General features: G+C 37.6%; 1 protein-coding gene across 4 annotated transcripts in view; it reads right to left on the minus strand.

Moving 5' to 3' along the window:
* Positions 1-13,780, minus strand: part of stan (Protocadherin-like wing polarity protein stan) — a 125,762-nt gene that overhangs the window by 24,385 nt on the left and 87,597 nt on the right. For all 4 annotated transcript variants that reach the window (XR_016302236.1, XM_089632258.1, XM_089632267.1 and 1 more), the window contains 11 exons: positions 10,100-11,422; positions 2,787-2,988; positions 2,292-2,432; positions 1,942-2,141; positions 1,714-1,839; positions 1,460-1,626; positions 1,213-1,355; positions 927-1,106; positions 664-851; positions 314-551; positions 7-211 (listed from right to left, as the gene is read on the minus strand). Coding sequence is in view for 3 of the 4 variants with exons in the window: in XM_089632258.1 (XP_089488384.1) it covers positions 7-211; positions 314-551; positions 664-851; positions 927-1,106; positions 1,213-1,355; positions 1,460-1,626; positions 1,714-1,839; positions 1,942-2,141; positions 2,292-2,432; positions 2,787-2,988; positions 10,100-11,343 (3,034 nt within the window). In the remaining variant the exon portion in view is untranslated. The remainder of the gene's footprint in view (positions 1-6; positions 212-313; positions 552-663; positions 852-926; positions 1,107-1,212; positions 1,356-1,459; positions 1,627-1,713; positions 1,840-1,941; positions 2,142-2,291; positions 2,433-2,786; positions 2,989-10,099; positions 11,423-13,780) is intronic.

A 13,780-nucleotide genomic window follows, 5' to 3' on the forward strand; every position in this document is an offset into this window, starting at 1 on the left:
TCTCACCGCTCAGAGCTTCGCGGTCCAACAGTTTATTGGTCACAATGGCTCCAGTTTGTGAATTGATGGTAAACTCTTGCTCCATTCCTGACATGGCATCATTACTGATCTCCCCACCAAGAGAGTATGATATCTGAGCATTCAAACCAACATCACTGTCTGTTGCTGATACAACAAGAACTGTAGTTCCAATTGGGGCATCCTCAAAAACCTAAAAACATGAGTAGGTAGGAATACATATTGTGAAATATTTTTGTCTTTAAACTGAGTCACGTGACCTGATGAGAAATATTTTGTTTAATGTTTCACTTACTGAAGCTGTATATGGTGCATTTTCGAAAACCGGTGCAAAGTTATTGGCATCTGTTATATTGATATGAACCATGGCAGTATCACTGCGTCCTCCAGAATCTGACGCAGTAACAGTCAGGACGTATCTTCTTTCCTGCTTGAAATCCAGTGGCTGGGCGACAGTTATTAGGCCTCGTCCATTTTGGGAAGTTATTGCAAAACGACCCCGAGTGTTGCCACCAGTGAGCTCATAATGCAGCCTGATTAAAATGGAAAAAAAACAGTTAAGATTGTACACAAACATAACTTTATAGTTTGTCTAGTGATTGTTTAAAAACAATCTCCGTTTAAAAACACACGCTTAGCTTTTACCTGCTGTCTTCATCGGGATCAGTAGCTGTAACTGTAACAACAGGAGTTCCTGGGGGCTCATCTTCCGCTAAACTAGCTTCGTACCTCGGGGGCTCAAAGCTAGGGTCATTGTCATTCACATCCTGCACTGTGAGGGCCACGGAGGCTGTGGCTGATCTAGGTGGTATTCCACCATCTGTTGCTATAACCTGAAAGTTAAACTAATGTCAAAAGGACGCCCTTAAAACTTTTTAATAACTATTACTTTATGTGTGAAAGGTTACCTGGAAGTTGAATTTCGATTGCTCTTCTCTGTCGAGTTGCCGAGTTGTAAAAATCCATCCAGTTCTTGGATCAATACCGAGGGGAAACTTTTCTAGCCCACCCATTGTTGCCAAATCTCGCTCATTAACACTGTAGGACAGTTCAGCGTTTGTACCTTCGTCAGCATCATATGCTTGCACCTAGAAGACAAATGGCACCATTGTAGAGTAACGTTATTATAAAAGAGAGTCCATTTTGATCTGCAAGAATCTGCCACAGTTAAAACCATAATAAACTATTATTTACCCTGACAATGCTGTAACCAACAGGAACGCTTTCACTGACAGCTTCTTGGAAGAGAGATGTGTAAAATCTGGGAGCATTATCATTTACATCCTTCACGTTAACCAGCAGTTGGGTGGTATTGGAGCGGGAAGGACTACCACCGTCTGTTGATTGGACACAAAATAACATATTATTCAATAATTCAATGTGGTCTGTAAGTCTGTAAGGCAAGTCTGGATTAATAAATATTAAATATATCTTCTTGTACCTTGGGCTCGTATAACAAGTCTGTAGTTTCGCATGAGTTCGTAGTCCAAAGGTTTAACAAGGGATACATCTCCGCTGAGACTGTCGATGGAGAACTGCAACTGAGTGTTACCACCGATTATTGCAAATCTTATTGCAGCATTTGGACCAACATCTGCATCTGTTGCACTGAAATGGTAAAGTAGATTTTAAGCATGAATTCACTTGTACAGTTTCCAATGATACTTTATTGGGGTAAGTATTAATATTTTGTACCTGATGTGAGCTATCACTGGATTGTCAGCAAGATTGATATCTTCATTGACTGAAACTGTGTAAGTCCTTTCACTGAATTGAGGATAGTTATCATTATCATCCAACACCCTGACAATCACAGTTGCACTGAAAAACACAAAGAAATAAGTATACATACTGGTAACTTCAGCACTACGATAAAGACAACATAAGATTTCTTGATTTAAAATTTAAAATTATTTTACTAACCTTGCAGTTCTTCTATCTGTAATTGGACTGGCCTGGTCTGAAGCTAAAACTATAACTGTGTATCTCGATACCTTCTCCCGATCCAATTGAGATCTTGTTGACAAAATTCCTGTCTTTTGGTCCATTCTGAAGGCAGCAGCATCTTCTTCTTCGGTGCTTAAGTCTCCCTCTGACGCGACAGACTCTATTGAATACTCAACCTGTAAAAGAAGAAAGATAAATGTTGTCCTTGAATTAAAAAATAAACTGGCATTTAAATGGAGCAAAGAAATCTAGCCAGGAAATCAAATTTACAAGAATATTAGTAGAGTCCAATTAAAACAAGTTTGAAAGGGAAGTTTTATAATTACCTCAGCGTTCTTTCCGAAGTCCTGGTCAGTTGCCTTGAGGGTTATTATGGTGGATCCCTGACTAGCGCCCTCTCTGATGGAAGCTTCGTACTCTTGCAGCTCAAAAACAGGAGAGTGATCATTGCAATCCAACACATTCACCTGGAAATAATAACATAATCATTGAAAACCTTACTCTAATTAAAATGAGACAAAAGTTATCCATCACCTTGAGAAGGTTTTTATTTTGGTCCAAACCCAAAGCGCCTACGATCCCTGTTAAAAAGGAGATCAAAGATTGTCCTGGTGTGCATTGATGGGAGCATCTTCCCAAAAACACTCCAATGAGAACCAAGCCCCGAATAAATCTGGCTTCCAAAAACTAGGCATATTTATAGTCATCTAATTGATAGTCACTTCTGTGCTGAAGCTACTTGTTCGACTCAACACTGACCTGACTACACGCGATGGTTAGACTGATAAATCCATAGGTATGCCATATCTGAGTAAGGTTACCTGAAGGGTGGTGGTCCCCGATCTTGGCGGGAAGCTGTCGTCCACGGCCGTGATCCTGAAGTAGTGCACGTCCACCTGCTCGCGGTCCAGGCGCGCCAGGGTGGTGACGGTGCCCAGGCGCGAGTCCACCCCGAACAGACCCTGCGACCGCGAGTCCAGCAGGCTCGTCATGGAGTAGGTCACGGGGCTGTTCTCGGGATCCCTGGACAAAAAATACGTCATGGATTATTATCAACCGTGTGAGAATTTCGGGCGAGCATCTTCCATTGAAATATCGGTAAAATAAGTATAGCTTTCTAACCTGACGCATGTCAGTACCATCTTCCACACTCATAACATTCCCCTAAAACTAGGGAAACTTCCTCCGTACACTTTGGACTATAAAGCGTAGGTATCACATAATGATAATAATATTAGTGCGATTATATTTTTCAAGTGCCTACTAGCACCTCCTTTCACAATCAACTTAAGAAATTAGGAGCTGATTCAAACAATGTACCTACACCAAATGTTTTTTTCCAAATCAAGATTATTTTTAAAATTATTCCGGGAAGATTTACTTGATTTTGTCTTGATGTAAGAAGTATTGTAGTAGTAGTGTAGCAGAAGTCGGCTAATAAGGCCCTAACAACGTACCTACCGATGTAAAAAAATTCCGGGAAGATTTACATGATTTTGTCATGATGTAAGAAGTAAGAAGTATTATTTACATTGGTAGGTACTTTGTTAGGGTCGTATTAGCCGACTGTAGCTGAAAGTCGGCTAGTACGGCCCTAACAAAGTACTTACCGATGTAAATAATTCCGGGAAGATTTATACATGATTTTGTCACGATGTAAGAAGTATTATTTACATTGGTAGGTACTTTGTTAGGGTCGTATTAGCCGACTGTAGCTGAAAGTCGGCTAGTACGGCCCTAACAAAGTACTTACCGATGTAAATAATTCTGGGAAGATTTATACATGATTTTGTCATGATGTAAGAAGTATTATTTACATTGGTAGGTACTTTGTTAGGGTCGTATTAGCCGACTGTAGCTGAAAGTCGGCGAGTACGGCCCTAACAAAGTACCTACCGATGTAAATAATTCCGGGAAGATTTACTTGATTTTGTCATGATGTAAGAAGTAAGAAGTATTATTTTGCTAGGGCCGTATTAGCCGACTTTTAGCTACAGGAAAAAAACATCGAAGCCTTATTTCTTCGCGCGAAAAACACGTACGAAAAATATTTCACCGACTTTAATTCATACGACTGAGGTCGCCGCGGTCCCCGGACAAAGGGCCCAGACACCGCACCAAATATGTTATAAATCAAAAACTTTATTAAAGCTTGTAACAGTGGAACGGTGTCGGGCTGGAAAACTAGGATAAACGCGCGAAAATAATTCCAGCCCGAGGAAATTTATAGGCCTCGCGCAAAAAACTAATGCCCTGTCTACCTTTCATAGAGAAAACCTCATATAAATATCTACGTGCGTGGGGAGGGTTGAACGAGACGACACAATTCTGCTTGAGAATGTGACATGTTGGATTACACAGTGCTTTTATGTGGTGGTACAGGCCGGAGCGTCGCCGTTCCCGGCTCCAATTTTTGACGGTTTTTCCAATGTTTAAAAAGTAATTTTCGAAAAATCTTTTCAGTTTTTATATGTTATCGTTTAATTAAGTGAAAAATAAATTTTATGATTCCGTGAGTATACGGGTAAAGGACTCGTATCTTGTACCTATCAACCAGGAAAAAACGGTTGGCATTTCATAATGGCTGAATTTCCATATTGGCTCCAATTTCTGCCCGCTACGCGCGTTTTCGCAGATGAATATAACAAAAGTTTATTTGAAAACTAAGGACGGGTTGTTTCGGAGAATTTGAACAATTCATCAAATTTCAACGTTCATTTTTGGGTTCTGTGAAAGACCTATTCAAGTTCTGTTTTTATATCATTGTAGGCTAGTTGCTTGACAAAACTGAAATAAAAACAGAACTTGAAAAAATATTTCACAGAACTTGAAAATGAACGTTGAAATTTGATGAATTGTTCAGATTCTCCGAAACAACCCGTCCTTAGCATGGGTTGTTTCATAGAATTTGAACAATTCATCAAATTTCAACGTTCATTTTCGGGTTCTATAAAAGTTCTATTCAAATTCTGTTATTATATTTGTATAGGTAAGTTACTTGACAGAACTTGAAGAGAACTTTCACAGAATTTGATAATGAACTTTGAAATTTGAAGAATTTGAACAATTCATCAAATTTCAACGTTAAATGTCGGGTTCTGTGAAAGCCCTATTCAAGTTCTGTTATTATATCATTATAGGCTAGATACTTGACAGAACTGAAATAGTAACAGAATCACATTTACTTTCCATTCATTCAAAGTACCTACCTACTATCTGTCTACTTATACGGCCATAGTTACCAACGGCTAGGAGATGATGATTTGTCGGACGAGAATCGGACATTACTTTGTATTTTTGAACTTACTTCATCCAAGATTATTTAAATTTATATTTGCACAGATAAAAAAATCAAAAGAAGATGAGAGTTCTGACACTTTCTCTCAAAAAGCACTGCCTACCTATATCACCAACATGATTATATAATTCATCCCGATATTCCTGATGCGTGAGAAAATTTATTTGTCACGTAGAAAGCTTCAGAATTAAATAAGGTAGTATCATGTAAAACTTTTTATTTTAAATCCATCAATTCGACAAAAGAGAAATTTGCTAATGTGAATGTGTTTCGTGCTTGTCAGAAAAAAGACAAAAAAATAGATCGTTCAAAATGATTTGACAGAAATGCGTAGTAAGTGTAAAATTATATATCTCTATTCGTCTGTTGGCATATTAGATGCTTATCAATTTTATGTAACAGTTATAAAAAAATAATACGTCTTCCAAACAAGTAGGTAAGACGGTTGGTTGGTACTTAGGTACCTACCTATAACCACATGTCTGCCGACAAACGAGATCAAACAATCGAAACCGGAAAAGATTCGAATTCTTGATAGAAATAAAAATGACGTGTTTATCTAAAACTTTTAAAATTGAAATCTGGTAGGTAACTATGTTGTCTCATGCCTATGAGGTGGGTAATTAATGCCACAGACTCACATGCTTGTAACTTCGCTCAAAATCATGCTAGTAGCGGTATTCAGCGTGCCAGAGGCATGTGTATCGTGTAGCTGCTACTAACTGGCATGCTAGTAGCTCGTATGCAGAGATGTGCTTTATTTCAAATAAATCCATTTCAAATGGAAATGCAAAATGCAAAATGGGTATTTTCCATTTTGCATTTTAAATGCTTTTCTAAAAACCATTTTGCATTTTAAATGCTTTTCTCAATGCATTTTCCATTTTAAATGCTTTTTGCAACATTCTTCCTACTATCTCCACTTTTTTTTTCATAAGCCCCAAATATCAGTCTGTCCTCAACCTCGCTATGAGAGATAATTTACATTTGTCACGTTGCTCCCTGGTAGGAGCCCTGGCAATTGAGTGATACCATTACAAAAAATACTGAACATGGAGCCATGACGCTGTAATATTATATATTAGATAGCAGTTTCTATGTTTTTACGTTGGCGACATTAGTCCCGCGCAAATTTTTTGTGGTTTCATAATCTGTAGTCGTGGTGTTTTTGGATTTACCATCATGTAATATTTTTTTATATTTTTTTATTGTTTAACTTATAACATTGTTACATTGTACATAAAATTAGGTAATCATAGGTAATAGTGAAAAACATAAGTTATTGAATTTCTACTCCAATGAAGAGTGCTAGCTCTTGAGCTTGGCGTAGGAGTTATTTGACAATTATTTCATGTTCATATCAGTAATTAACATAAATACAGTACAATAAATATAAACTTAAAAGAGGATTGTGACGTTAATTTTGGTTGTAACATGAATTGAAGTTATAACATTTGATAGGTGATATTAATTTTTTTTAAAGATAAATTTGACCTTCTTTTTGAATAAAATAAAATCTGGTATTTTTTTCACTTCTTCGGGAAGACTATTAAAATATCTTATGCCTTTGTAAATGTAATTATTGTGCATTTGTTGTGTTGAAAATAGAGGAATTTGGATGTTAAAATTATGCCTTAAGGATGAGTTAAATTTAAGTTTTTTTATTACAGTTTCTTTATATATTTGTAATATTGCATCTTTTTTATAGAGGTCTTCAATTGTTGGTACTTCGAAAATTTTGAACAGTGATGCTGAAAAGAATGTTGGTTTTTTTTTCAAAATTACTTTTAAAATTAGTTTTTGTACCACTTTTACAGAGCTTAAAATTTTTTCATATGCACCTCCCTACCCAATGATTCCATACTGAAGTAATGATTGGACTAGTGCGTAATAGACTTTTTTCAGGTTGTTTAGCTTGAGAACATTTCTTAATCTAATGAATATATAGATACATTTTCTAATGCGCTTGACAAGTTCACATATGTGTCTGTTCCATTTCATATGTTGGTCTACAATTACACCGAGGTACTTTACTTCAGTTGTTTGGTTTAGTATGGTACATGATTTATTACAAACATCTTTGTTACATTTTTTGTTGTGTATTATTATATGAATGTTGGGGTAAGTTTTGAATTTATTTATTGTGAATGGTATATAAACTGTTTTTTTTGCGTTAATTGTAAGTAGATTTGTATCGAACCAGTTTTTTAGGATTTGGATGTTTGTTCTACATTGATGTCCATTATTAAATGACAAAATTGTTTAAAAAATCTATAATTATTTTAATTGTTTAACCTGAGAAACCATTTTGCATTTTCAATGCATTTTGAAAATAGGCATTTTGCATTTGAAATGCCTTTCTAAAAACCATTTTGCATTTTGCATTTTCAAATGGAAAAGTTTTGACCCATTTCCATTTTGCATTTCAAATGGTTTTGGGTACCCATTTTGCACATCTCTGCTCGTATGTCATTCAATCGCACGGTGTTTGATTTTTCGTATGCCAGTGGCACACGTTGTGAGTTGGGGGTATGGGGGACACGCAGCATGTCTGAAAGCGGTCCGCCAGTAGCTAGCAGAGTGAATAAGTGCATGCGCTGTTTCGTTGCATTTTCGCAAGTTGATATTTTCGCGATCAAAATGGCTCGCTTCATTATGGACTATCGCAGCTACTGATGCTTGGGGACTACAGGTTCGCCGCTCTACAAAAATTAAATTGCGTTTCGTTTCTTATTTCTTCCGGGACCTCCATCCACGCGCACGAAACTAGAGTAGTAAGTAGCTAGCATGCCTGTAGCTAGCGTGTGTATACTGACCTACAAGCGTGCGAGTAGTTACATAGCATGCCAGATTCTCGACAAAAGCTTGCTTTTCACTGGCATGTTTATCAGCGGCTTAATCGATGTAATAAAATAACAGAGAGCTTGGGTAAAATTATAGAATGTAATCAATCGCTAACTGTGACAACTGCATGCATAAATTTACTTTTAAATTTACATAAAACTCATTCTCCATCTAGTTTGTACCCTATGCACACGACAAATTCTTCATGAAATCGAGAATCGTTCAATAGTAACTTTTACTGAACATCCGAAGTTCAATTGCATACACAATTATTCAAGACGTAAAATTAAAATGGGTGTCACGTCGCTTCCCTGAAGGTCAAATCAGATCTTGGATTGAATACCAATAATTATTATTCAAGAATTTGTGTAGGTTCTGTATTACCTGGTATTCACCTGGCGGGAATTTATACACGGGATGAAATGTGTGTTCTTAGCTTCCCACTGAATTATTGATCGGCTGATTTTGTGCAAATATGAAGGTAGGTCTAATAAGATAATAAGGTGAGAATGTTTCAATCATGTAAAAGAGAATATACATTGTTCCTGCTTAAGGCGAAGGTTAATGCCAAATCACTACTTTGATTATTGATTATCTTTATAACGAATTGGTGTACATTATGAATACCAAAAAATATGCTTTAGCTTTAGATAAATTGAAGGTTTTCCTATCGTTTCGCTTGAGTAGAATACAAATAAAATTAAAAAATTACTCAATGAAAAATATAAATAACTACTAGAAAAATATGTTTTCAATAGAAATGTATGAACGCGTAAAGGAAACAACTTAAAAAAAAATACAGTATTATAGCTAAGATTATCTGTGACAGTTTCACTTAATTAACTTTTTTGATTTCTTATAAAATTATTTACAAAATAAATGAAAACCAGTTTTGTGCTTGAAATCGAACGTTTCTGGACTCAGTTTGTCAAGCGATTTTAATGCCTATTACCTACAATGGAAGGTATACCAAGAATATACACATTTTTGGCTTGTAGCTTCCTCTTAATCAAATATGTGAGGAAAAACCCCAAGGGAGATCGGAAAAGGTGAAGACTACCTTTTTAAACAAATACTTCACGCATTATTTGAATGAATTTTTTTGTAATTATTGTATCTACCGTTTTTTCCCTACCTCGTGCGGCTTTGATATAGATATATAGAAATCTTTCTGCTAATTGGATGGCAAAATACATAAAGACGCTGCTGCGATAAATATGTCACTTATCAGAGTAAAGCAGCCTTTATTAAGGCAAATACATAACTTATACATTTGATGACTCCCTTTTATCGGAACCAGTATACCTCTATTAACTCGCTCCGATCCCCTTTACGACATTTAAGTACCAGCTTTAAACTCAGAATTTACCGAAGGCTTACTTCAGAAGGCGACGTGATTTAATTAATTTTGGTATGAAATTATTAAAATGTACATAAAAAACCAATTACAGAGAAAATAATTATTAAAAAAATCAACCCGTAAAAAACAAAAGTTTTTTTACTATAACACTCGTACATCTAATTTTAATATTAGATGTAATTAAAAATACCTTTTTTGGTTTGACTGAGGATTGAACCTTCCTCCCCAGCGGCTGGAGCCAACAACGTGAACACCTAGGCAAAATCCTAATTGGATAGTACTGACATTTATTTCGTATATTAACTACTCTAATTTTTTTTGCATTTTTGTGTGCATAACACACTGTTTTTCCATTTAAAATGCCCATGTAACATAAACTACATATTGAAAAGCAATAAACATAAAGTACATATTAAATATAATAAACCCAATTTCAGAAAAAGCCTGTATGCGCGCGTGTGGGTGCATGAGTGGTACCAAGAGTTGAAAGAATGCATTGTCATCGACAAAGAGTCTATCGGTCTAGTTTTAGCTCGATCGGAAGTCGGGAACTGGGTTAGTTTCCACTCCATTCATTTAATCAAGAAAAAGAAATCGTAATTAAAATAGATGTATTTGAAAAGGTAACTCACCTCGCTCTGACTGTAGTGACGAGGGTCCCGGCCTCTTGTTCCTCCGCTACGGAAGCCACGTAGAGCGCCTGCTCGAAGAACGGAGACTGGTTCCTCAGTTCCCTCCGCACTCTCCTGGCTATGTCCGTATCGTTGAACTCTTGATGGTGATACACTATCTTCAGCCTGTGCTCCGTGTCCACTATGTCTCGCCTGTCCCTGTCACACTTATAACCGAACATCACCGTCACCTTCCACAACTGTTCCTGTATGCAAACATCTTCACTGGCCACCAAATCACCCTGAGTAGACTCTATCGAGAATCTTTCGTCGTCCACGTGCAAGAAATAAACCTTGCAGTGAAGCTGGATAGTCTTGGGTAAAAAAGCCGTCAGCGAGTTTATAAATTGAGACTTCCTCAAGCAAATCTGATTCCACTTATCAGCAGTGGGAATAGAAAAGCTCGCGTAGGTCTCTGAGATCCATTGTTTCGCCACAGACAGTTTCGTGTGTATCGCCATGTCAAAGTTGTAATTCCTTTTTCTTCGGCTCTTTCTGAGGTGAGCCATTTGGAAAGAGTAATAAGCTTCATCATCGAAAAGTTCTCTTTTGGTTCTTTTCAAATCATAATGTCTTATTCCGTAAGCTTGTCTCGTCCATTTAGAACGTAAAGACATTTCGTACTCAGCATCCTCTAACAATCTAACATCAACACCTGGACTAGTCGGGTACGAAAGGTCTCTCTTATCCCGATGATAGTATTCCGTATTATCATACTCTAAAGAATCTTGATTGGATTCGTCATCAATGTGTTCATTGTCAAAGTCCTCTTCGTCTCTTTCGAGTTCTTCCTCCGCGTAGGCTTTATTCACATTGCTTCCATATCCACAATCGTGTCCGGTGATTAATATCCTGAGAGGTAGACTGTAGTAGTCTATGTCTCTGATTCTATTGGACGTGGACTCGACGTAAATGGTGAAAAGGTTTGGATACAGCATGCCATCGCACCGGAGGTGTTTCTTCAGCTCCACCGTTCCCTTCTTAGGGTCCACGTGGAAGATGTGGTGAACGAAGTTGGCGGTGCGCTGAGAGTTGATCTTGTAGTGCCTCTCGGAGCCGAGCTTGTAGACGGAGGCGTCGAAGACCTCGTGCCCAGCGGGGAGGGTGTCGGGCAGCAGCAGCAAGTAGGGGGCGCAGAGGCCCAGCAGCCCCGCCAGCAGCAGGGGGGTGAGGGGCCATCTCGCCGCGCGCGGCGGACCTAACATCTTGGCTTTGCTTCCTTCTTCACTATCTGCCGCGTCTCAGCGTGCCCTTGTTACGCTTCCAGGAGAACGGAAACATTTTCTGAAACAACACAAATAATATGATTATTATAAATACAAAATCTATTCTTCCATATCTGCATTACAAATATAACAGTGCGATCAACGAAACAATGTCACAAAAATATGGCGTTGAATTTGGCGTTAAATGCGACGTTATTTATAATCTAAGCGTTCTTAGAGGGGGGTAATTAAATTAAATTAAATTGGCTTTTCGCAAGTATTTATATTATTAAGACGAATTATTTTTTTGCGCCCGTGCATACGCAATATGAATATGAATAAATAATTTTGTACGTATAAAAACCCAATTATTTCAAGAAAGCCATACAAATATAATATTTTACCGACGATTTAATCCAATGTTGTATTTGCAAACAAAACAAAACAATTTATTCATATTCAAATTGCGTATGTAAGGGCGTAAACAAATAATTAGTCTTAATGTTGTAAAGCATAACTTGCGAAACGCAAAATATTTTAGTAAAATAATTAAATTAACGCCATATATGAACACGTAGATTGAAAATATACGATTCTTTGTCGAACACCAAATGAAAATGAATGAAATATCTAAAATTTGATTTGCATGGCTAGCCCGAAAGATAAAAGCAAAAAAAAACAAACGGCATTCCTTTTGCTTCACAGTAAGTGTCAAAAATAAATAAAGCTTAACAACTGACAAGAACGTGTTAGATAGAAAAAACACGGAATCAGTCTATCCTGCGACACGCACTAGAGAGAATTAAAAGCTTGGATTAAAAGCGGAGGCTCCACGGGTCCACTAATTGCCAAGACGAACTTGAGCGGCTTCTGAAATGCGATAAGGCTGACAAAAATGTACTTAAGAGTTAAAACAAGACACTGCGCGACGCGTGCCAATGACTCAATACTGGGTAGTGGAAACACAACCCCAGCTCTTTTACCGAAATAAAAAAAATCGATAAAGATAATAAACAAAATCCTAAGCTTTATTAAGCCTACAAAAAGATACGCAATTTTATATTATAAATCGGTCGCAGGCATAGACATATGTATTCATATGTCTGTGGTCGCAGGTAACTTCATTAATGGAGGACTGAACGCAGTTGGCGCTAACAAAGAAATTGTCCAAAGAAGCGAAGCTAGCAGTCCACAATGGAGTGCTAGCACCTAAAGTGATGTATGTAAGTGAGGCATGGAACTGGCAGAGAAAGGATGAAAGTAGACTGAATGCTGTAGAAATGAGATCCCTGGGGCGAATGTGTGGTAAAACCATGTATGATCGTGTGAGAAATGTGGAGATCCGCAAAGAGTGCAAGGCTGATGTAAGCGTAATGAGTAAGATCAAGAAAGGGACGCTTAGATGGTTTGCGAGTGTAAGGAGAATATACGATGCAAATCTGAATGGTAGCAGAAGTCGGGGACGCCCTAGGAAGACATGGCACGACCAAGTGAATCAGATGCTAGAGTCGGGCCATGTCAAGAGTCAGAATAATAGAAGAGTATGTATGAGACGATGTATGAATGTGAATGAGGCAAGAAGTGTGTGCCAAGACCGAGTTGTTTGGGCGGTCCGTCCTCTCCGCCTACCCCTGCGGAGAAACGGCGTGATGGTTAGTTAGTTTAAATTGGTGTTGAAAAATATCTAAACGCTAAAGTCGAGTTCTGACGTCATATGAACTACGCCACTAGCTGTGACGCCACGAGAGTGAGTACAACCATTTATTTAGATACTGGTTTGAATACAATAAAAGTGATGCAACGCACCCTCCCCCACTTATCGGTTGGATTTGAGCAATTTTGGCGGGTTTAAAAAATAATTTTAAAATGAAAACGCGCCCTAACTAAATTATAAATTATTCTGGAATTTACCCAAATCTAGTGGCAAAGTTTTCTAGAAATACAAACGATAAATTAATCTTGTGTTAACATTTCCACGAGTTTGTAGAATTAAATTACACGGGTGATGATTTTTCGCGATTCTTGGGTATTCTATTATGAGCATATATTAATAGAATTTTGGTACAATAAGTAGAAACAAATAAAAACGGCCGTGAACCGGTTTGAGTGGCAAAAATCGCAACAAAAATTAGACTGGTCAACGATCTGTTGCAGAATTCTGTAGACTTGTTTGTTGTACGGCTGTTGTTTCAAACGACGACGGCCAGAGGTTCAATGATTGGCGGCGTATTCGTTATATCTCTCATAATTATTTTTTTATAATAATAATGAGATTATGCTACGCTACGTTCGGTGACTTTGCAGGGGTGCCCGGGTTCATGGAGTGAGGTTTGTCCAGATTTATTTTTGGTTTGTGTCTGGGAGAGACCGATTGAGGATATTGAGATATATTGACCTCTCCAGCCAGACTCACTCGACCCAACGACTTGCACTGCTG

This window comes from Hesperophylax consimilis, chromosome 1 (assembly GCF_061612785.1).
Source record: "Hesperophylax consimilis isolate HC1 chromosome 1, BYU_Hcon_1.0, whole genome shotgun sequence".
Lineage (NCBI taxonomy): Eukaryota > Metazoa > Arthropoda > Insecta > Trichoptera > Limnephilidae > Hesperophylax > Hesperophylax consimilis.